This window comes from Myripristis murdjan, chromosome 17 (assembly GCF_902150065.1).
Source record: "Myripristis murdjan chromosome 17, fMyrMur1.1, whole genome shotgun sequence".
NCBI lineage: Eukaryota > Metazoa > Chordata > Actinopteri > Holocentriformes > Holocentridae > Myripristis > Myripristis murdjan.
In genome coordinates this window covers 15,533,589-15,559,484 of record NC_043996.1, presented here as the reverse complement: position 1 = coordinate 15,559,484, position 25,896 = coordinate 15,533,589, and the positions used below count along the sequence as shown (strand labels likewise).

The following is a 25,896-nucleotide window of genomic DNA, read 5'->3' as shown; positions in this document are numbered from 1 at the left end:
GGACCTTTGCTGCATGTCTCTGCCTACACTTCCTGTTTCTCTTCAGTGTAGAACTGCCTGCTAGACCAGTAAAGACTGATGTAAATTTTATGTCCAAACAAGGGATTCCATTCCTTTTCCAATCCAAATGGGATCAAACTTTTGTGATGTTAAATTATTTTCAGCACTAACACTGGCTCTTGTCTTTTTGATGATCACTTTCTTATTCATATCCCCATTAACTTTTGGTTTGGATCAGTTTTGAAATTTAAAAAATATGAGGCTTGGTCATGACCCTGCTACATACTGACTTTGACCTCCTTTCTTCAATAGTGAAATACTGTAGCCTCTCAGTTTCACTGTTGTGGCTCTGACATCAGTTACTTTTTCAATGATGATGACAGATGTGTTAAAAGGAGGAAAAGAGGAAAATCATCACAGTGGACGTACAAGGCCAAACTAAAAGTTTGTTCACAGGATATTTTTTATGTTTATTAATCCACTAAAATATGCATTAACCATTTTATATGTTACTTAAAGCAATATTACATTAATCCATATTATATTAATCCAAAAACCCTAGTAATTTTCATCATAGGTGAAAAAAAACAGCGATCATTTTACAGGTCTACAAAGGCCTGTAAAATGATATTAAACAAAGCTAAAAACACAATTCACTCTGCAGTGCCTTTTCTTTTTGCTTAGGTTTTATATGCCCACTTTTCAGTTTGATCATATGTGCTGTGGAGGTGCAAAAACTCCCATGTAATATAAATGAGAATTGGTCTGATATACTGCAGGTCAAAAATAGAAATGACATTGCAGGGGCACAATGGGACAGAGAGGTAAGAGTGGGGGTGAATCCTGTGAAAAATGTGAGTTTGGATAAGTATACATAGTTTTGAAAATGGGAAGGGAAAACTGTTGCCAGTAACCTTACAGCCTAGCAACAACAGGGCATCAGACACATGAAGATGACGGATCGCATGCTACTCAAATTAATTATTCCAAAACATTTACTGTGAACACAGTTCACAGTAAATACAACTGCAAAGTAGATATTTTATTCTCCCTTGTTGCATGGAAGATAATCTACAGTTAACATTTACATTACACATGTGTTGATTGTTCTTAATTCTTTCACTGAATTTGTCATTGCATTCTTGTGAAGACTGATCCAGACATGTTGCCGTATTTTAAAAGCTGTATAGGAGATTTCTTCCTCCATATATAATGTTGTATAAGAATCTACCAAGAGTAGAACAAGTTGTTAGTAAAAGTGACTTCTCTTCTCCTACATTCTCTTTGTCTTCCCCATTAACCACAACTCCCACTGTCTGTTGCCAGGTTGTTCTCAGATTTCAGTTCTGGCAGATTTTGGACTGCTGCACACCAGAGTTTGAACTGGGCCCATTTCCAGCCCGACCCAGCCTGAGCCTGCATGTTCCTGGCCCGAGCCTGAACCAAGCCTGTAATTTGGCAACATTTTGAAAGCCTGACCTGATTAGAACTCAGTTGTAAGAGCACGTCCAGGCTGGTGCTGTGATTGGTTAAATGCCTTAATTGCCAAAACAATTATTAACAACAGTTAAGTACATTTAAGTACAATTATTTTTTTTCTATCTTGAGGTTAAACTACAAATGCATCAATCTCATTTAAAAAGAAGTGTTACCCATCCAGCTTTGTGGTAACACTAATTAACATTCCTGAATTGTCTCAACTCCACTGCAGATAGCAAAGGATTGATCTTCCGCTTCTTCCAATCTCTGAGACACTAGCACTTTATTTCATAAACAAAACCATATGTAACATGAAATAAAGCATATTTTAACTTGTAACTCTATTTCTACTCAGGTCTATATAACAAAACCAGTTAAGCCGCCAGTTAAGGTTAGTTTATACTTCTGTCAAAATGTTGCTGTAGCTATACCAAAGGTTTCTGTGGCTGCTGCATAGCCTGCAGAAACTGCAGCCATAGCTTTCACGTATTTCTCCGGAGATGTAACTCTGCTTAGGGCAATGCAAGGCCGCTAGTCTGTGACTGATTGACTAGATCAGTTTGTGGTACTTTGGTATTTTATAAGCTGACTTCCACTGAGATTGAAGACAACATGTTGCCAATTGTCATCTCTCATCAACCAACTGGAACTGAAGAGTTTTGGAGGTCAACTTATCCCTAAATACAGACTGCAGGATGTCCCTAAATTCAAGTTTAAAATACCTCCAGACATCAGTTTGGACACCACCAGTGTGTTCTAGGGTGAGCTCTGTGCGGAGACTGTACACAGAACCATGACCACTCATCGCAGCGTAGGCCACTATAGCGTTGCTATTGCACCTCTTAAAGCAGGACTATAAGTTGACCTTTAGGGACAAATAGGAAATCAGCGCACTACTGCAACACCAATACATGGAGGTGCATCCTCTTTTACCAAAAAATAGTGCTGCTTAGAAAGTAGAGTTTGGCTCGCCAAAAATTTGGCCTGCAGTTGCTGGAGTGCCCTCCCTGACCTTAGCCTGAACCAAGGTCAGTTTCCATCAAGCTCAGGCCAAGATTACAACCTGCACTTCATATTACACCAACCTTGCCAGACTGGGTCCAACAAAATCAAACACATCTGAAAAAAATGTGTGACTTTGATCTAAGGTGCAACATGGCAGCATCTTCAAGAGAAAAAGTGAGTTGGACTGAGTTTATGACGAAGAAAAGAACCTGTTACAGTGGACAAATAAACGGGATAAGTTGAGAGAGAGTAGTGAAGATCGTTGACAGAGGAGTACAGTAGAAAGGAGAAAGGAGGTGGAAAGGTGACTGTGAGGTGTCACGGCTGACTCGTACTGTCCTTCCGCCTTGAGCACTTAGAAAGGACAGTCAATGGCTTCTGTGGCAACTCCATTTAGCCCTATTGATTTTGCAATCCTCAGCCCAAGAGAGAAAGGCCGGAAAGGGATGAGATAGAATTGAGAGACAGCAGGAGAACGAGTTTTGTTTTCCGTGTTGAACAAACAAAATAAAAGAATAAAATGCGTCTGATGGAAAGATAACCACATGCATATAAAGCATTCACTTACGTTTTTGTGTGTTCAAACACACACACACACGCACACACACACACACGCACAAATGCCCCTTCTTATTTTCTCCTCCCTCTCCCTCAGCCCATTAAAGGACTGGTGGATGGATCACTCCCCTTTAAGCACCTATTATTCACTCCCCTTCTCCCTAAGTATAGAGAGCCTCAGTTCAATCTGGCTGCCCAACACACATTCATACACACTATTAGAAAGTCACAGACAAATCAAGACTCACTCATCCACTGCCATCCCAGATGGCAGCAGGGATGTGTCGAACACCCAAACAAAGTCACAAAGCAGAAAGAAGAAGGAGTAGAAGAAGATGAATAAAAGAGCAGAACATAAACACTTTTTCCCTGTCTGGCACTCTTTTGTCCCCGCAGTCCCAGTTCAAACCATGCTCCAAGTTTGTCCAGCTTATTAAGATAAAGAGCAAGAGTTTGTAGTGTGGCATTGATTTAAACCCATACAAATGAGGTGTTATATACCCACAGCCGGCTCCTCATAGGCAGGGAGAGGAAAATCTATGTCAGTAGAAGGCACAGGGGTGAGACAAAGAGACTTTTTTTCTCAGCTGAGGCCTTAGACCTGAAAAAGAGGCGTCAATAGCCAAAGTGATACAATGTGATACCAGTTATCATTTGTGTCTGGTTTTCAATTATAGTGGCTGAATGTTGGGTTGGGGCAGAAGAAAATTGCACCCTCGCTTGTCAATAGAGCATCTACTGTTGCGCTTATTTGCCAGCTATTCCCACACTTGGGTGTCATGGCTTACACTGGTCCCATGTTGATTGGAAACCCCTCATTGTTTCTCAGGAGATTGATTTAGTACTGATGGCGCTGTGTGTGAATCTGTTAATCTGTGTATCTGTGTCATTTTGCTTGTGCTCTTGCTTGCAGTAGATAGCAGGACAGATCGAAGTTTCCATTCAGAGAGTGATTTATGCGCCCGTCTTGATCACTGAATTGACAAAGTGTTTGTATGTTTTGCACATAGTTATTTATAATTCATACATGAATGCTTCGAATGCACTTAGCAGTACAGCGGTGTACCACAGAGTCACTTCAAAGGCTAAAAACAAGTGCCAGGCCTGAGAGAGTGAGAGAGATAAGCTTGTTTCCCACAGAGCTAAATCAGCCTTGAAGAGGCCTTTTTTTAGTCGCTTTATGTTCTTTTTGAAATGATCAGATCAGCGTTTCAAAAACCGTTTCATGTTATCACGAGGCTGACTTGACAAGATTTTTGTGTTTAGAGGAAGATTCTTGTAAGAATCCATTTTGTTCAGTCAACATAATATCTGTTGTGCTGCCATTCAGTTTCAGTGTTTATACAGTTAGCTATGAATGACTGTAATTCCACAAAGCATCCCATTTCAGTGACTTCAGTAAATGCGGCACCCTTGATTTTAGTGTGTGAAATTACCAGCTTGCAGTGGTGAAATACATATTTTTCTCTTTTCTGTGAAGGGAAAACAGACACTGAGAGACAGACAGCAATCGAGAAAAAATCAAGCTTTGCCCCAAGCTTATACTTTTCAGTGTGTATTTGTTTTATTTTCGTGCCTCTGTTTTTCGAATGACCTCATTTGAGAGCTCTGCCGTAGGTTTTGTCCTAAAGGCACTTCCTGTGTTACTCTTACACAGTGCTGTTACGACTCACAAAATAGCTTTGGTGTGTCAGGGGTGAGGCATGGTGGTGATGTGTGGGGGTGCATAATGGCATTAGATTATGCATCTACCACTCATTGTAATAGAGCAGTTAGCAGACATAAATACATTTGACAAAGCTGAAATGTCACTGGAGGGAGAGGAAACATGAGGGGAGTCTTAGTTCAGCATCTTAAATTGATGCTGCTCTTTCCTCTTTTCCTCCTCGGTTTCACTCCCTCCCCCTTCTCTGCCTCCTCCACCTCCCTCCTTTACGTTAGGTAAATACAGGCTTTTACAGATCAACTTAAAGGGGCGGCTTACAGTGATGAAAAAATCATGACCGTTGAATAATTTACAACTGCATTTCCACATTAACCAAGTGAAGAGTGGTTAGGAATAAAGAGATGAGAGAGACAGACAGAGAGTGATTAAAAAAAAAAGGCCTCTGAATATCTTTTAAACTCAGACCTTTGACTTGCAGTGGAAGAAATGTTTTGCAGTGATCTTGTTTTATCTCAAGGCCTAACATCTATTCTGTTGTTTGGCTTCCTCAGATGTGGCACTGACATGGACTTCTCTCCCAGATTTGACAGATAGCTAACTTTAATATTTTTCTTCGCTTCTCTGAAACTATTCAGGCGAAAGTGGTGAAGAGTAGATCTAAATCCAATTTTTAAGATAACTACATTTTTTTTAAAGCAGCTGTAAAACTTAAAAAGTACTTTTTAATCAGGGTTTGAGTTTTTCACATGGTCTTGAATCATGGGAGTGAACTGCTGAGAATGGGCTTTTTCTTAAATTGAAGCTGCTGCACATTTCATCTGAGAAATCAGTTGGCATATTTCTTTTTTTAACTACCACACTAGATTGTTAAAGTGTATCACCTCCCTGCTCATGCTTTCAGATGCATTTTGTGTGTGTGTGTAGATGCTGCTTAGGCTAGTCCAGTAATGAGTAAAACTGACCAGAGGAGAGGAGATCGCTGAAGATTAATTGAAAGGGATAGAAAGAGGATAGAAGGAGACAGAAGGGGAATGAGGGAGGAGAAGAGAGACAGTTGTTTAAAAGCAGGAACTCACACCCATAGCTCTCTTAAGTCATCATTTTCATCACATTCTCACACACACACACACACACATACACACACTCCGAGCCTTCACACTATATTGTTCACGCGTGCTATTTCAAATACATTTTTAGGCCAGATGCTCCACTTTACTATTGGCTTTGATCATCCAATTGTGGTGGTTTATCTTGGGACGCTCCAGTACGTTGCCGATGTAGCCATATCCCTGCAGATTCTGCTCTCTCTGGCTTGTGATGAGTCTCTGTCTTCTCTCTCTTTTTTTTCTCTCACAGTAAATCAGAGACCCATTCTTATTCTTTATCTGCTTCTCTCTCTCTCTCTCTCTCTCTCTCTGTTTTGGAACTCCTCTGGTGATCGTGTTCATCCTAACGATGCCTGCACTCTGCTTAGGGACAAGCTCATTACAGAGTTTCAGCATTCATTGGGGTTGTTACATTGTTCCAGAGGAGAAACGCTCGCCCCTAGTGAAGAGCCTTCAGACAAGCAATGTATGCATAAACACATGCCGCAAAATCCACACACTCTTTTCGCGCTGTGCAGACACATAAGCACTTGCCCACAAGCGAGCATTCACAAACATGTTTGTCTATGCTCAATCACATTCGTTCTGTTTTGCCAAACTACAAGACACAGACAGACAGACACACACACACACAGAGGAGAGAACAATACTGGCCCTGGTACCAGCGCTCTAGCTTTTCTAAGCAAGTTACAAGCACTACAAGCTACTCATTAATGTTGAACTGCAGTGAGATTTTGATGGCTTGTACGCTAGCTCACAATATGTAAATTATTGATCATTATTTTAATATTTATTATATATAAAAATATTTATTTCCAAGGATTGTCCAGCTCTCAGAACCCATTACTTTGAGAGTTAGAGATCCCTTCATACATTAATATTTATGTCATAAAGTTGTACAAGTGTGTGATTTCTGCAGTGCCAAATGTTGCATATATGACAGAGTAGGATCACAGGTGAAAGCCCAGCTCCTGCTCAAGATTTACACCCATGCACTCATGTTGAATGAGCTTCCCAAACACACAGACACTACTCAAACATAAGGGCACTCCTTCCCTACCCTTTCTACTGCTGACTTTCACTTCACCATGGGAGAGAGTGAGATGAAAGTGTAAAAGAGAAAAAGAACAGCCTCACTGTGAGAGAAAAATAATACGGCACAGTTTGTTATTGACATATTTCCATACCCCCTGAGATCCTTGAGAGTGTGATGGCGCAGCTGAGCTTGTTTTTACCTCTTTCTCATCACTCAAGAAACTGCTTTGCATCATATAATAGCAGGTTCATGCATGAGCAGAATGTGAGATTGCTTTACAGGAATCAATAAAGTGCCGAGTTATTATCATTATTACATTAACTTTGGTGGGAGGGAGGGGAGGGAGGGGACAGAGGAACAGCGAGGCAGGATGGAGGCTGAAGGGAACGGGTAGAGATGCACGGACGGAGAGCTCTTATTATCATGCTCATTTGCTTCTCTTTACCATTTCTCCTGCTATCTGCCTTCCTCTGCTCTTATCCAGTAAATTTTATTATGCCGGAAAGGAGGAGAGGCAGGGCAAAATCAGTCAGGGTTAATGCATATGTTTGCTTGTGGTCGTTGTCTAGTTTTCCTCTTGCTCTGAGATTAATGTTGTGTGTTTTTCAGTAAAGAGCCTTTGTACTGTGTCACTGTTGAAATGCTTGCGCTTCATGCTTCTGTAAACCCCACATAATGGCTGCTTTGGGAAAATTAACTGACTGCATGAGTGAAGATGGTAGCATATGAGAACACAGATACCTGTAGAGACGTGTCGTTTGAACCTCATCTCCACAGCTAGCCGGTCATCCAGCAGCTAAATGAAAGTGGCATTTCATTCTGTATGCCTATTCAAGTACATGAATGCATGCTGAATATGAGGTGATGAAACTACACAGTCATTAATGAGAACACGTTCTTGGCATCTTTGATTATTTCAATCTGTATATACAGTAAAGCGGTGTTATATTGGCAGGGTTGGGCTGTTGAATCATTCTGCTGTGCATTCGGCTTCAGCCACAGCCATGCAACCAAACCATCACATGCAAGCATTTTGAGTTTACACACCATACATACAGAAACAAAACAAACAAACAAACAAAACAGCCCAAACTTGCCCAAGCTCAGCCATTACGCGCTGAGGAGAGTTTAGCACACTAACTTCAGTGATGTAATCAAGCCGTTACGCACGGCAGAGGATTAAAGGAAATCCCATTACGTTTCAGTGGAGAGTCAGGTCCATATGATGCTGCAGATTAACAACACGGTTTCTCAGACCTGTGCCCGACCAAATTTGTCTCGCTCTTGGTCATTTAAATCATCATATTAACCTGTTATGAGCCAACATGCAGCCTGACACCCTGCAGACAGGAAACTCCTGACTCATCAAAGGTGACTCTGTGACTCAGACTGCCAAACTGCATGTCATCTTTTAATCTGTCTCCTCCTAAAACATAATTTTACCATAAAGCCTGTTATAATCTTTAACTGTATGTATCTTCATCAATTTCATTTAGCTTTAATCACATTCACCTCAGTTTATTAGGGGAGCTATTTAACTTCAATTATCTTTGCATTTTATTTTGGGTTTGGTTGATTTGTCTTGACTTTTATTGCTCACAAAGCACTTTTTAGCAAAGCACTAATTATTATTATGATTACGGATTTGATTATGATTATTATTGCCTCTAAACCTTCTGGGTTGATTCTTATACACTGCTTCAACTTGCTAGGTGTTGATAAGCAAGCATTCTATTAAAAATGTTTAGCATGATAAAAAAAAAATGTATTTATGAAAATAATTGTAAAAAATAGTTTGTTTATCTATCTATCTATCTATCTATCTATCTATCTATCTATCTATCTATTTATCTATCTATCTGTCTGTCTGTTTATAGATAGATAGATAGATAGATAGATAGATTGATAGATAAACTATTTTTTACAATTTATAATATCAAATTATAATATCCCCAACTCATAGACACTCTGTTACATCCTGCTGATAAACAAATGTGTGTCACATGCTATACCTCATATTTAGACAACAACGCAGAGTGAAACTGTTGATCCATGTCTCATGGGTTTATTTTTGTCTCCACATCCAACCACCCCAGATTTGCACATGTTGTTACACTGCATTAGCGCCACAGAAATAGATAGTAACTAGGCGGAGACATGCAGGTAGCTTCTGAGAGATTCAGTACTGTGAGAGAAGAGTATCTGGAATATCCTATGGGAATTTCTGTCTACTCATAGGTATAAAGAGAGATACTCCATGTTCTGTATCAAACACCCCTGGAGACCCCTGATAGCTTCAACAAGAGGCTCGCTCTCATTACTGCATATCAGAGCTAGAGTAAACCACCTGTGGTTATAGGATTGTTGTGTGTGTGTGTGTGTGTGTGTGTGTGTGTGTGTGTGTGTGTGTGTGTCCACATAGTCTTTGGAAGAAGTATATCAGAAAAATCTTCCAATGTGTCTGTTCCTGCCTGTTTCCATGTGAATTTAGAATGAGCAGGGGGGTTTTCACCCCTGTGCAAGAAAGGGCCGCTGATAGTGTTTGTGGACATTCGTTTATTCAACCAAATCCTTCACACCAAGCAGATGAGAGAAAACTGATGTTGTGACCACATCAGGAGGAGGGATAAAAGGAGAGGAAGACGGGACCCATAAAACCTTTTCAGCTTCACTAGAATGATAAACCCTTTGAAACTGTTTACCTACCTGGAATTATCCATTAAAACGGAAACGTCTCTCCAGTTTAAATGATAATTCCGGTCATGGGCATTTGTGCTTGTCTTAGTAATTAAGATCAAAGACAGGCAGCAAAAAAGTAAGAAAAAAAAAGTTAGTTAGAGACACATAGAGAGGGAGAGAGAGCAAGAGAGAGAGAGAGAGTCTTCCTTACCAAGTCTGTCAAAGATCATTTGCACTGAACGATAAAAGTTGCGTGATGGATGGGTCCTCTGCCGCCCTGTCTGTCACTCTTTACGCGCTGTTAATGAACAGCTCATTAGATGGATACCTCATTAGTTATCTCACACTGGGGAACAAATGATCAAGAGAGGAGCAGGGGAAGTTGTTCTGTCTCTTTCACCGGAGGAGGCAGGGTGTTGAATACTCAAGCAAACTTCTTTGGTTCTCGTTGGTGATAGGAGTAAACACCCCCACAGTCATAACAACATCCCCGTAAACATGATCCTCCACGGAAAAAACACAAAGTCGACCCCAAAAAATACAGCTAGCTGCCAGAGTAATGCGTATTTTAAGCTGTCCCGTTTTTGATCCCAAATTTTCTCACTACGTTTGATGACCTGTGTCTCCGCCTTGCAGATCTGTGACAAGGAGTGGCACTACTATGTGATCAACGTGGAGTTTCCCGCTGTGACGCTATTTGTGGACGGCGTGACCTACGAACCCTACCTGGTGACGGACGATTGGCCGATCCATGCCTCAAAGATTGACACCCAGCTGACAGTGGGGGCCTGCTGGCAAGGTCGGTGTGTGTTTGTGTGTCTTTGTATCTAAAATACAGATTTAACTTTGCTGATGTGTCATTAAAATATCAAATAGGCTGTTAGGACTAAGGGTCTTTGAGCATGTCTCTGCATAGACAAGAAAACCTGAATAAACATCAATGTAGTTAATATTGTGTCAGTAAAGAATGCTTCAGTAAAGATAATCACACTTGTTTGGAAACACCAACAGAGGGAGAGAATTGGAGAAAAAGGCATAGAAAGAGAAAGAGAGGCCGAGTGAGAAAGAGAGAGAGAGTGAGAGAGCGTCACTGCAAAGACAAAGAGAGATTTAGATTTGTGGCCTGAGGCTGCAAGTAATTCTTCTTTGAAATGGAGAAGCTCAAGCATGGTAGATATCAAACAGGAAATGCCGCTTGTCAGTTCCAGCGGCATGGAATGAGAGCGGGTAGTGATCACACTGGAATGAGTAAGAGCTACCCTGTTTTCATGTTTATGAATTGAATAATTATACAAAATGGGGTTTTTTTTTACACGGGGGCAGAATGAGATGGTGGTTATCCGTTCTGCGGGTTGCCTAAATAGCTTGAGTCCGCTCATGGCACCCGGCAACCTCATCCGATGCTTTAATTCTGATGGCATTTTGGTTGTCATTTGAATTTCTTTTCATCTGGTGCCTGATTGCAATTTTCTTTTTTCTTCCTCATTTTCTTCCCTGCTTCATACATCCCTCTCTTTCTGTCTCTTTCCATGAATCTCTGATTGTGAGAGAAAGTCCTGAAGGAGGGATTAGCCAGAGTGAATGGAGGACAAGTTCGCCAGCTATTACATCCCAATGAAGCAGCTTTAAGCTCCACTAAGCCGCAACTGATAACTTTTCAGGCCATTAGCAAGCGGGATTGCCTTTCAAAGTCTCTCATTTCTCCATCCCCTCTTCCCCACTATCAACAACATAATGACAGGACATGTGGAATGAAAAGCATCAGACTTTATTTTCATTGCCCCGAAAGCAAAACAGAGACCCGTGTCACCATACAAGGTCGACAAGAGAATGTCTTGTTTAGCAACAGTTTTCTAAAGCAATAAGCTCGTCTTCAGATTGCAACTTAATGTGTGCTCATTATCTGATGTCATGCACAACAGCAAAGTAAGGGGGGCGGGGGGGATTTCCAAACAACCACCGCAGTAAACAATAACTTTACTAATGTAGGCATTAAAGGGCAAAGAAGCTTACAGTCGGTTATATCCCTGTGAGTGTGTGTGTGTGTGTGTGTGTGTGTGTGTGTGTGTATAGATAGATAGATAGATAGATGTAAGATAATATAATCATAAAGCAATCTCATCATCACTAAAAAACAGAGATACAGCAAAATAATATAACAATGCCACTCATAAAAATGATCAAAAAGAAGAACAAAAAAGAAATATAAATAGCTCCTCATGAAGTCCTTCTGGGGATAAGGCGCTGAGCTTTAAGACCAACCAGGCTGTAGCCTTGAGGAGAAGCTGGTTGTAACCTCCACTCTTGTCGGAGACTTGACTTTTTGTCTGGCTCAAAATTTTAAATGAAATGTATCAATCAATCAATAATCCTTGAACAGTTCTTTGCATCCATCAATCAAACTAGCACTTAAGTATGATTGTTGGCCATTTTTTTGTTTTTTACATATACAGTCATTATTTGGGTACTATGTTTAATACTTCCTATTGTACAGTTTCAAATATATATTTAGCATCCTGGAGCCATGGAGAAGCATTGTCTTGTTAATACTCTTCTCCATCTGACAGTGTCAGCCAAAAATGAGTAAATCTTTTTGAAATGAACTGTTATCAAGTCCGACAGTAGTTGTCACAGACATATTAGGGTGAATTAATCTGGCCAGCCATGTCCTGTCAAGCAGAAACTCCCATTTAAAAGGCAGAAATAGTGGGGTAAAAGCTACCTGATAAATCTAAGACAATTGTGAATTTAACTGCACTGCACTTCTGACCTTCAGCTACTCAGCTGCCTGAGCTTTGGGGAAGAAGTGCCACAAAATCTGCTTTGTTTGCGTACTCAAAGGGATACAGACGGAATGAACATGACAACAATGAACATGACATGCTGTTGCAAATCATTCAACATCGTATGATGAGTCCATTTGGAGTCATTCTGAGCTGATGCAGCAGCAGAGAGTACAGGGACTCTGTTGTTGCTTTTCAGTGTGGCACTATAGTGGGATTCAAAATTAGAACAGTCTCATTATGCCAGTGCAGTGTTACTAGCACAAATTATGTTTTGGTTATTTGTTAGCTGATGTTACAGCATAGGAACAAGCTTTAAAGGGGTAAATAAAGAAGTATCCAAGTCCTTTTGACAGTCAAGTGGCAAAAAAAACCCTCATTATGTACTGATTTGCTTTTGCTTGGTATGGCACTGTAAAAAATCTCCATCTTAACTCTGTGAAAATCTCCATCTTAAAATCATAGTACTCTTAAAACGAGTGAAAAAAATGCAAGTGGGATGAGATAATCCCACTTGTTTACAATGTAGTTTCATTTGTTGGAGGATTTTTTTTCTGGTAATAAGTGTAAATATGTTGAAACAACGCAGAATAAGGCAGATCAGCTGACTATCATCAAGAAAATTACACTTGATTCAAGATAAATCTGGAAAGTTGATTAACTTTGGAAACAAGTGGCATCTCCACCAGGCAGCAGCCTGGAGGGGGTTATAAGTTCAGTCATGTGTCTGTCCCTGTGTGTGTGTGTGTGTGTGTGTGTGTGTGTGTGTGTGTCTGTCTGCAGTTAATCCCATGGCTGAAGTGATTCAAACACTTTGAAAACCTGCTTAATGCCACAACTGAGTTCTGGCTCAGTTGTGGCATTCAGCTGGTTTTTCACCTGTCTGAGCACCAGAGAAGGGAAATACCCACTCCCCTTCACTCCACTCCCCAATACTCCCCTTCACTGCCAAAATGTGGATGTTAACAGAAGATATGCATGCACCATTGTCTTGTCCTCCTTCTGGGTCGCTTTGGCTGTTTCAGTTATGGATCTATAAAACACACACACACACACACACACACACACACACACACACACACACACACACACACACACACACACACACACACACACAATCCAAAAATATCTGCTTCATTTCCGTCTCATGTATTTAATTTCTGTCTCATCTGTTGAAGTCATTCATCGAATCACAAAGGCTTCTGGTTGTTGAGAGGCTTTCAACATTGCATTTGTTAGAGAGAAGAAGGCAGATAATCAAAGCCAGAAGTACAGAGAAATATTTCTGCAGTTAAAGAGGACAGAGAGAGAGAGAGACAGACAGACAGAGAGAGAGAGAGAGAGAGAGAGAGAGAGAGAGAGAGAGAGAGGCAGAGAGACAGAGCGACAGACAGATGAGAGGAAGGAAATGACTACATTTAGAGATAAGAAGAATGCAAGATTTCTCACTCTGACCCAACTTCCTGACACTGCTGTGCCATCACAGAAACACAGGCCTGTATTGTTATTTATTGGAAACCATGAAAAGAATATATTGTCAAAATAAAAGCAATTATAAAGAAGGTAATCTTCGTCTGTGTCACACTTTTCAAACACTATTAAAATGGCCTTTACAAAGAGCAATAAAACAAAATTAAGTCAACAGCAAAATGTAAAGAGCAATGGCAGCAAAAGAAGAAATTCAAATGCAAGGGAGAACTTAAAAGGAATACTCAAAAAGGGAGTTCAAATTTAAATTTAAGCTCCTTCATTTTGCTAGAGATGGAGAAATAAGAATGGTGTTTGAGGTGGGAATATAGCTTTGCATTTGAAAGGGGTAACACAGATAACTGGATAAAGGATAAAAACAGCTCCTGTTGCAACTGCAAATTGTTTCCTACCTTACTTCCTCTTAGACGTGCTACTTCCTTGCTCTTTAATCACAACAGAGGTGTAAATCACATCTCTGGATTTAACTGAGGAAAAACACAGACCGACTGAAGCCACATGTATTTGCAAACTCTTATTTTAATTGTGTTGTGTAGTTGGCACAATGTTCTTACCAGCAGTTCTGCCTTTCTTTACTGCAGAGTACACAGTACCTGATGGACTCTGTGTCTCTGTGAGATTTAGACACATTTGTTATCAAATTAACAACTTTTGTGTGAAGTTAGGAGTTTCTATAAAATAATGTTCAGTGTCATTTATTAAAAATCTTTCTAATCACCTCTAGTCGTTGAGTTTGGCCGTCGGACTTCAGCATATGTCACCTCATCTGGGCAAGCCACTGCTTCTGGCCCTGAAACAGAAAGAGCTCTTGTTAGGTACCGTGTCGGGGAGAGAAACCTGCTACTGTTTCCATGGCTGCTTTGTGGTCATGGGTTCACTGTACCAGAGCTGAAAGCTGAACTGCTTGCTGTTAATTACCACGTGGAAAATGTAGCAACAGCAAGTATGTCTTTCTGTAAAACCCCATGTCATGTAGTAGAGGAAGAACGTACTATGAAATTTTTCTCATAACTAATAATAGCAAGTATAGAGCGTTGTTCCATTAGCCTTGCTAGCGTGGTATATTACATGCCATCACGTATGTGATATACACTGCTACACTGCAGTGTGAAAGCACTGCATTTTTGCTGAAGGTTTCATTTATTCCTTTAATTGCACTATACTCTAACCCTGTTAAGCTGAAAAGTAGCTGAATTCATCTGACTTAACACTAAAGAAGCAGATTGTTACAGCCTCCTATTTGTGGTCTACATGTAAAATATTATTTCTGCTAACTAAATTGTCCAAAAGGAATGAGTTAATTAATGAATAATGAAACTAAAATAAAATAAAACAAAACAAACAAGATTGTGTGCATGTGGAACCTTTTGAATTCCTCAGGCAGATAATGGTCACCATCACTGAAATGGCGATGGCAAAAGCCAGGACTCCCAGTCCCAGCCCCACTGTCACAGCCATGTGTAATACTTTTGGGTTTGCATCTGATCTGGAGCCTGTATATGAACACAGAGCAGATAGAGAGAGATCAGGTCTCAACAAACAAACTTATCAGGGCCAAGGTGGTGAGAACAAAGAGGAGAAAACATTGTAAAACAATTCGGTCTCACCTCTCACTGCCACCCAGCTTGATGGTGATTCTGAGTGTGTAGGACCTTTGCATTTATACATCCCCTCGTCTGACTTCGATATGTTTGGGATGATCATTATGTTCACTGTCTGAGTTGTGAGGAGTGATCCATCTTTATAGAACTCAACTTTTGAGCCATTTGCTACTCCTGCCTTCACTAAACAGCGCAGAGTCAGTGAATCTCCCTCAGCCAAAGGCAGAACGGGACTCTCTAGCACCGTATCCCCACCTGTGATTAGAAGTAACATCATGTTACTGATTCACCAGAAACTGAACTGTCAAGTTTTCATGACAAATACAGTAAATTAATGAATTGCTACAATAAACAGTAAATTAATGAATTTCTACAATAAACAAGTTCCAGTTTGGATTATTTCAGATTAGGGTTGTTTAGCCAGTCATTAACATACCAGAGACTGTAACGTTGATTGCATTGCTGTACACTCCTGTGCCAAACTGACACCAGTACACCCCAGACTCATACATGTATATGCCAGTAATGTTGCACGTGAGTTCGCGTGGTTCTTGCACCAACAGGTGACAGTTTGACAGTGCTCCCTCAGCTGTCAGCATTATCAGCCTCCACTCGCTGGAGTTTCCCTGCACCTCACAGCTCAGTGAGATGGAGTCATGCACAAAGTGCTGAGATCTGTTTGGGCTGATGCTCAGAGAGGCAGCTGGAGGAGAAGCATCTGAGAAAACAGAGATATCACTGCTCTACTGAAAACGACCTAAAAGCCAGAGTTACATGAAGTGTAGACTCCTTGAGATAACAATTGGTAATAACCATAATTAATTAATGGTAAAATGATAGTTATTCCAACTTTAGTCAATAGTTTTGTTACAGTTAACAAACAATGAAACAGTAATTAACAATATTTACTTTGGACTTAATTGACTTACAGATTGTCTTTAAACAGTTTTTGAATGGCTATTATAAGGTTGCAGCTACTGTCTATAATAATTGATAATAATTGAAGCGTTGATTGTAGGGTTCAAGCCAACACAGACCATTAGTTGAAAGGCTCAACAGCTTGATTAAAAATATCCCAAAAATATCCAACTTTATAATAGCCAAATAAATATATATCTAAATATATATCTGTAAACCAATTATTATCCGCTTAACAAATTGTTAAAATATATGGTCCATTTATCTATGCAGTGTTTGTAAATCAATTGGTAATCATATCCAAATACTTAATACAGTATATAAAATGTGATATGTGCAGCAATTAACTGTCAGTATGTAGTTTACTGTAAAATAAGAAAACATTATTAATTATCATTTTGTTGTTTGTTAACTGAAAGTTAACTATTTATTTACCAATTATTAATGATGGTCATTATGAAGTGTTACCAAAAATGAACCAACATTTAATCACCAACAGATGAACTAATATTAGAATTACCAATTCACCTGTGATGATATTTTTGTAAGAACATATTATAATTCACCTGCGACCCAGAGATGCTCAGGCATGCTGTTAAGTGTGTCTTTGGTAGAGCCCCTTCTCTCAGCTCTGCATGCATACACCCCTGTGTGATTCCCGTTGACAGAGCTGAGAGCGTAGACACCTCCAGCTGCACGCGGGCTGTCTGGAAGCCGCTGTACAGAATAAGACCTGCCATTATTCTGCATTACTCTCTCTAGTCCTTCATTGGGAGGAAAAGCCCGGTACCAGGAGAAGCTCCAGTCGCTGTCAACTGAATTGATAACCTCACATGACAAAATCACAGAGTCTCCAGCTTTCAGCCACTTTGAGGGAGATACATTCAGCACAGCAGCAGGAGATGTTGCTGCACGGAGCGTGGAGATACAGTTAGTTCAGGGGCATAAGCAACAACACCGATGGAAATACAAACAACCTGCAAAATGTACAAAATCAAATAAATCACCTGCACTTTGAGACGAATCAAAGAGGGCACACAGGCTCACCACTGATGAAGGGAAAAACATGAGAAGTGAATCAAAGTCAGAATGTATCTGTGTTTTTTATATTTATATATTTTATATTCTTTCAGAGTACCATTTAATTATATTGCTTTATTAATGATAAATTAGTTTTTCCTTTAAATGCCCTTAAATCCATTTTATCACTTCAAGCATATTTTATCAAATGCCCAAATCCTGCTCACACATACATTGAACAGTTTTATATACTGTGTGGAGATTGTGGTACAATTTACTTTATGTCGCTGCTTTATGTGAGTATTATAAATCAATACTCATATTCATGTTTAAAGATTCTTTTCAAGATGAGATACTGCCTGTTAAAAATGTGTTACAATTTCTGCCATTAAAACAAAGGATAATAAAGAATATCATATAATTTGTAACAGTCAGTATCCTACACATTTTTTTAAACAGACATTGGAGTTCTTTATATTTCATTTCAGAAAGCATGCAGTTTTCCCAAATTAATATCTACGTTTTTTGAGTGAAACCATTCATATAAGCACACATTAAGATCTACCAAAGTCAATCAATGTCTCATTTATATGTCGTATTGATTTATGCATACTCACATAAAAGCATGTAGGCTGACCTTTGTTTCATTCTATTCAGAAATATGGTCCTTATCAGCTCCAGCATAGATTTGTCTTTTCCTCTTACAGTGCAGATGTTTTTCACAGCTTTCAGCTTAATAGAAACTTGTCATGAGAGAAGAACCACAGGGCAGGATGTTACACGTTCACAGTTCAAACGGCCTCTCTGCATATTGTGCAGACTGCAGAGTGACACAAAGCTGATATGCTAATTGTTACTTGTTTTTCCTAAATAAAATAAAATAAAATAAATTAAAATAAAATAAAATAAAATCAATGTTTCATGAAATGAAATTTAATGAATGAGAAATATCTTACTGCAAATCATTACACTAAAAAGCACATTTCACACTAATCTATTTAAAGGTGTTTTCCCAATGAAGCACAGACTACATGGAGTATACACACATAATGAGCAAAAAATACAAAATATGAATAAATGACAAATAAAAAAATTTCATTGTTGAGTTCAACATGATTGTGGATGTTCATGGAGCCACCGGGGCGCCAGTGAAAGTATCAGTCTTTAGTTTCCATTCACCGATGTTGCCCTGTACTTAATTTAACACCATAGCAACATGCACTTGTTTGATGCAAGCCCTGAAACCAGAGTCTCCTGAAACTAAATTTGAATCAGATATCACATCAGATATTGCCTCATGCTGTACAATAAATTAGAAAAACAGGAAAACACATGTGCAATATGTACTTGTCAAACTCGTCAAATTTATTATCATTGTTTGAAATGTGTCACTGCCTTTCAGCAGCCACATGCAACATGTGTCTTTCACACAGTGTGAATCTTAATGCAATGCACTAGTCTTACCTCAGTTGTAAACACGGGTAAAAAATAAACCTGCTAAGTGTTTCATAGCTCACATCCCCTTTGGGTTTGTGGGGATCACAAACCCCTTGAGGTTTGTGAGCCTGTTCTTAAAGTAGCTTCACAGGTGTTTCTGTGGACAAAGTTAAATACGGTTCTTAGAAAACTGAGAAATACATGCTGTGTCTTTATTATACGTCTTTATTTATTTATTTATTTTTACCTCTAACTCCTCTCTTCCTCCTTTTTTTTATCATTTCCCCATTTTCATCTTACTTCTGTCATTCCTTCTGCTTCTGTGCTATCACTGCCTCTCTTCTCTTCTCTTCTCTTCTCTTCTCTTCTCTTCTCTTCTCTTCTCTTCTCTTCTCTTCCCCTGCTTCCCTCTTTCCCATCAGGCGGTGAGGTCACGACTCCGAGGTTCACACAGTATTTCCGAGGCAGCCTGTCAGGTCTGACCATCCGGCCAGGCCGCATCGAAACCCAGAAGGTTATCTCCTGTTTGCAGGCCTGCAAGGAAGGCCTTGATATTAACTCCCTTGAAAGCCTAGCTAAGGACATCAAGGTCAGTGGAAAAATGGAGAAGACAGGGATACACAGCACACAACACATTTTCAGGATTTGATTCTTAGTATACATTTTATATGCACCCATTGCTCTTTTACTCACATATTCATAAAGTTTGCATAAATATGGACTCCGCCAATTATAACTGCATGGGCATAAAAGCCAGCATGCATAATTACACACACACACACACACACACACACACAAACCTATAGATTTAAAGTGAAAATGTCAAAAGAGGCACTTAGCAACAGTGCAAAATGGTAGTTCGGCTGCTATTGCATTAAAAGGTTAACTGAGACACATTCTCAGATTTTCAGTTAATAAATAAACAGTTGCTTTATATCCCACCTGCAACCTGCAGTTTGTATTTGATCAGCTCTGACAGGTAGGCAGAATCGGACATATTTTTCCTATTGGAAAACGAAAAAGCATAGGTACTTTGCAAAAAAAATCCACCAAAAATCAACCCAATAAATAAATAAATAAATAAATAAATCATGTGTCAGGGGAAACTGAAAAAATACAGCTGCGCTATCATTTATTAAATGATCCCTCTGTAATTCTGAATGCTAGATATTTCATTCAAGAAAGATATTTCAATCAAGAAAAAAAATAGACTTCAGCAAAGGATACACCTGTGTATCCTCGCTCATAGCTCCTCCAACAAGCCTCCTCTCACTGCGCTCCTCTCTCCTCCAGATGCACTTTAGGAACTGAGACATCCTTCAAGATGGCGCACTGAGATCGGTTTCCAGGTCACAGGCAGAGGAGAAATGAAAAAAGCCCCCAGTGTGTGTTATTGAGGTCAGGCCATGAGCATGGGCTTGCCCCCATGCTCATGGCCTGCTGGAAGACCATGTTATTTAAACGAAATGACGACCTGGTTTTCCTCGTATGCACTGTAACACCACGAGGGGTCACAGACTAGATTGGGAACCTTTAACCAGTTAACAACTCCCAGTTAGGATGTACTTGGATTTCCTCATTAAGGGCACAATTAATCTAGTATCATGACACAGTAAGGAGTCTCTCAAGGCCTTTAGATGATAAACGCTTTGTCTTAACCGTTGCTGAGTTTATATATTTTTGCGTGGTTTCTGTTCTGTCTGTGTCCACATTTGGCTTGTATGTGTGTGAATTGCTTTTTGTTTATTGTACTTGTGCATTTGTGTGTGTTCATTTGTCTGTGTCCAGTTCCATTTTAACCCAGCCCAGTCAGTGCTTGTGGTGGAAGGTGAGGATCTGGACAGCATCAACACAGCCATGACCAAGGTCTCCTACATCAATTCTCGCCAGTTTCCCACCCCAGGTCTCCGAAGGCTCCACATCACCACCACAGTGCAGTGAGTATAGCCATATATGTTGGACCGCACAAAAACCTACACTGATCTTGCACGTTTTGTTGACCTTCAACCTTTTTCTGTCTAAGGAAAACTGGCTGAGCGTGTTGCTCTTTTCCCGCAACACCCTGTCTCACATTCACACAAATCTGGACATGTTCACACCTGGGAGCTTCACTGGAGCAGCTGGAAGCTAGGTGACCTATTGAAGGGCACATAGTGGAAGTTTAGATCAGGGAGAGCATTACTCTTTCACTTTCCCCACCCACGTTTTGCCAGTCTGGTGGTTCAAACTGGCAAACGCTTAGGTTCACACGTGTGCTCATACTGAACACAAAGAGAAGCACCTGTGTTTGATCTTCTGTTTTGAAGCAACAACACTGCCCGTGTCTCCATCTCTCCCTCTGAGGTTAATTTAGTCAAAAGAAACTGACTAAAACATTATAAATATAAAATATACTTAAATGACGCACTAAAACACCTTGACAAAATAATAACTAAAACTACAGTACTTGTAGTGAAGGTTGAGGACAATATGATGAAATGAAAACATCAGCCACTGAATCAAGTTTATCTCAGTCCAGCTGTACTCATGCACAACCATTAAAAGTTTACACAGCATAAAAGCATAAACTGTGACCCTGTCATTGACCAAATTCGCTTTCCATGTGATTGTCTTGCTTTGTAGCTTTTCAAAGCAGTTTCTGACTTTCTGTAAACTTTTGTGATATTTTTTTTTATCAGATACACAGTCGCTTTCTGCATCAATCTGTCTAGACTTGACCACCCAAGCTAAATAATCTTTGTACTCAGTTTGTCCAAAAGTAATTTCTCCTTCTACTTGTTAAACACGTTGGTTGAATACCATCTGAGAAGACTTGTTTCATTAGATTTACAATATCCACAGGCTTTGACAATTTTTTATATCATGCACTACTTTTTTTCCTCCCTTCCTTCTTTCCTTCCTTCAATCCTTCCTTTGTTTGTGCGCCTGGCTGCCTGTTTGCCAGCCAGCCTGCTTGTGTCTGTGTTAACCTTACAAGACATTACATTTCTTTTCTTGCTGTACCTCTCTTAATTTTGTCATTAAAATTCTCACCCTTCGCATCTCCTCTTGTGTTGCTTTTGGGTAGTTAATTCTGTGTTACAGATTACCGCTGCTCTCCATGTGCTCTTTTATTTGCATTTACACACTCATTTTGCATCTGTTCCACCTCTTTCTCTACAAAAGAAATTGTGCTTGCTTGTTTGCATCTGTGTGTTATGGTGTGTGTGTGTGTCTAGCTGTTTTTGCCTGTTCGTCCTCTTGTCAAGTGCTTGTTCATCAACAAGCAACCTTTTTCACAAATGTACGCATGCTTGTGTGTGTGTTTGTGTGTGTAGATGCTTGTCTGTGTGTCTCACGGTGTTTACTTGTATGTTTCTGTCCGTGTCTCCACGTCTATCCAGCATCTGTTCATTTGTTGAGCAGCGAATGCAGGCGGGTCAAATCAGCTTGGACGTGTGTTAGTCGATAAGCCGAGGTGAGCCAGAGGAGCGGTAATAGGGGCTGTCTAAGTCTGAACAACACTTCACCGCTCCCCTCTAGATAAAGAGAGATGGATCCTCCTTTACATTCAGCAGACAGTTTAAAGCAGTCTGTGATTGAGGTGGCACTGCCAGATGCCTGGTTTGTGACACAAATGGCCATTGTTCAAACGCATTTTCCAGACGTTTAAATGTCCAGTCAGAATCTTCTCCCCGCTGATTTTTTTCTCTATAGTGGGTGGGCATTTTTTACTTTCACAAGCTTTAAGTATGCAGGCTTACAGGCCTAGAACAGGGCAGGGTACCCACTGAATCACCTGGTAGAGCCCTCACCGCGCGTTGTTATTGCAGCGGCCGGAGGTTCAGCTTCTCCCCCTCTCCCCCGTCTTTCCTGTGTATCTCCACTGTCGCTGCTCAAAAAAGCAGAAAAGCCAAAAAAAGAAAAAAAACAAAACACGGGCAATCTCTACCAATCACGAGTGACCGTGTCAGCACACGTGGGTGGATGTTTAATTATGTGGGCTGTCTAGTGCAAAGTTTTGAGTTGGCTACAACATAATCAGACCTGCAAGATGGAAATAAAAAGGTAAAGCAATCATCTCCCTATCTGTGTACATGTTTGTGGGAGGATGGGTGGGTGGACGCATGTTTGTGACAGGATTTCTTCTCATGTTGTCGAAAGTGACAAGTTGCATGGGTGTTTGTGTTCTTTTTTTTTTTTTTTCGTTGCTAAGTACTAAGTAGCTTACCTAGAGACGCTAGGAGACAACATGATGTTTGTGGCACTCGTAGAGAGCGTGTAAAATATTCATTATTTTCTCTTCTGCTGCCTTTCGATGTGTTGCACAGTAACAGAGTGAATATGGTAATGATGGACTGTGGGGATTGCTCCCTTTGTGCTGTTGTCAAATAATGAATCAGGTGGTGAGTGACACCTGTCAGTCAGTGCTGTTTCATCCTGGCGCTGTTTGTGGCCAGTTTAAAGGCCTGCTGTCCTGAAATCATACCAGAATCCAAAGCCTTCAAAGGTTATCAGTAAAACAATGTCGAATGTACACAGCAAAAAAATCTATATCTCTACATGTTATCTAGCCTCATATCCAGTGTTAAAATCTTTTTCCTAAAATTGTTTTTCTGAAAACAAGTATAAAAGAAAAAAGAAAAAAAATCTGCCAGCGGGTTGAAATAATCCTGCTTATTTCCAATGCTAATCGACTTGCAGTCAGAATTTTTTTAAATCAAGTGTCATTTTCTTGAAACTGGTGGGCTGATCTGCCTTATTTTGCATTTCTGCATTAAATCAACATATTCACCCCCAGAAAAGAAAATAAAAGTCCTGAAAAAAGTAAAACTGCATTGGAAACAAGTGGCAATATCTCATCCCACGGGCAGAATTTTTTCACTTGTTTTTTTGCAACAGAATAAAAAAACAGGCACACGAGATATAATATTGTGTCTCAATAAATGAACTGCATTTATGTTACCCTGCTTCTGAGCATGTTACCATTTATGTTACCAGGTACCCAGGTGGGTGCATGTGTGTGTACATTGACACACACACAGTGCCCGGTGTTACAAAACTATAAATCTAGCAAGCAGGCAAAAACAGTAGCACAATCCCATCCATCTGTGTGTGTGTGTGTGTGTGTGTGTGTGTCCTTCCACCTGTACACACACACACACACACACACACGCATCTGCTGTGGCATACACATAAACAAGCACCATACTCTTTTCTCTTGCCTCTGTTTCTCTCTCATTCAGCCTCTTTGTGTCTTTGTGTGATGGGTTTTGGGTGGAAGCAGGGAGTCTTAAATTGCATTAGCACAAACTATACACCTATCACTCAGCTCAACATCATATTGATGACCTGAACAAGTAGCAAGTTCCTCCAGGTAGGTTGAAGTAAATGAACAAATAAACAAGTAAAGCGAGCTCTGCCTCTGCACGTGAAAAATGTAATTACTTGCTGCTCCCTGAGAGACTTTTCTGACTTCTTCCACTGCTCTGTTCTCCCTCTGCTTGTTTTTCTTTCTCACTCTGAGCCTCTCTCTATCCTCCTCAACCATAATGAAGCTGGAATAGAGCCAGGTCTCACCAGAGTGTCTCAGTAAAGTAACATCTAACATTCACAAAGTACAGTCTGGGCCTAATTGCATTCCCATCAGATTTTTAAAGTGTTGTCTTGCTTTGTTGCAAGGTTTCTTTTTACTGTACACTCAAGTGTTTTTTGTAACTCTATAACTAATTATAAATCTGGAAAATCAAACCCTTAGAAAATGTGATAAATTGTGGCAACGAAAAAAATATCCAACAGAAAGAAGGAAAAAATAACAAAGGACAGTGTTCTCACATGTTCCTTTTACAGTATGAGAACAAGAACTTTTATAAATCTTGTAGCAAACTGAAATATATTTGCAAAGATGGAATTCACAGCACAAAATTATATGTTCAGCTATGGTAAAAAAAAAAAAAATCAGGTTGGAAATCTGAAGTTCTTATGACAAAGGACGCTGAATAATCTCTATGTCCCAGAGCCAGAAATGAGACAAAAGGTTTTGTTCTGCCACACAACCTGTCATTTTCTATCACGTTCATTAACATAGTTTAGTGGGGAAAAATAGAGAAAAGATGAATGCTAACAGTATTCAGAATGATAATGTTCTGAGAGGTAGCACACATTTTAGTTTGGACCAGATTTCACCACCTTAGCATCAGCCTCACTGGGTCATAAAAAAGTAAAGAGTTTGGCGCTCTGCAGTTTTAGCTTCGGGAAAGAGTTGGTGATGTTGAGAACATCCAGTGTCGTAGGAATAAACATGTAAATCCTTTGATTTAGCACGCATCATCTATACCTCAAGAGACCAGCATGTGTGAGAGGGCTGGTACTGCTGGTACATGGTGGTGCTGCCTTCGGGATATCGCAATGAAAGTTCATAAATAGAAACAAATATCCCGTGGCACTGGAATAAAATCACTGCTGTCATATGGAAACCTTTTACCTCCAGTTTGTGTGGCTGAATCGGTTGCATTTGAGTTAGATTTGTGCAGAGTTTGGTTGGCATCAAAACAAATTGCATAATTCTGAAACCATTTGATGCTGAACTGGAAATTAGACTTGATTTTGGAAACCCAAGGTTTTTATTTGAACAGGAGACACATGCAAACACCACAATTCAGCTGTTTTCCTTTCGTCAACTATAAGGCTTTGAAAAGGATCAACAATTGGGAGAAATGGGTTCTGTGTACTTTCTGTGGCATGAAAGCATGAAACATATATTGAGGCTCTTCAGGATTTTAATTAATGTGTGTATTGATTTATAGTGCCTCGCTGTTTCTCTGATTCTGCACTCCAGCGGATGCCATCTTGGCCTGAGATGGAAAAAGTAATGATTGGGAATATTTTACCAGGGCCAACTTTTAAGCCTTTACCACCAGCCTGTTCCGGGGCTCTGCGTGGGTGTCTCGGTTTCAAACAGCCATCTGTTTGCTTCTATACTTATTTACAGCAAACATCGTAACTGCTAATGAACTATCAACTCTTCTAAAATAAATAAATAAAAGCATTGGAGTTTATGTATGTATAACATCCAAGGTGGAACTCAGGACTTAATTTCTCTGTCAGATCCACACTCTCTGTCTCCTTCCTGGTCCTTTTA

The 25,896-nt window shown here is 39.9% G+C and overlaps 1 protein-coding gene across 1 annotated transcript in view; it reads left to right on the top strand.

The window, feature by feature from the left end:
* LOC115374611 (calsyntenin-2-like) overlaps positions 1-25,896 on the top strand; it is a 179,868-nt gene that overhangs the window by 143,315 nt on the left and 10,657 nt on the right. The window contains exons 10-12 of the mRNA XM_030073590.1: positions 10,166-10,328; positions 19,199-19,365; positions 20,565-20,713. Coding sequence (XP_029929450.1) covers positions 10,166-10,328; positions 19,199-19,365; positions 20,565-20,713 — 479 coding nt within the window. The remainder of the gene's footprint in view (positions 1-10,165; positions 10,329-19,198; positions 19,366-20,564; positions 20,714-25,896) is intronic.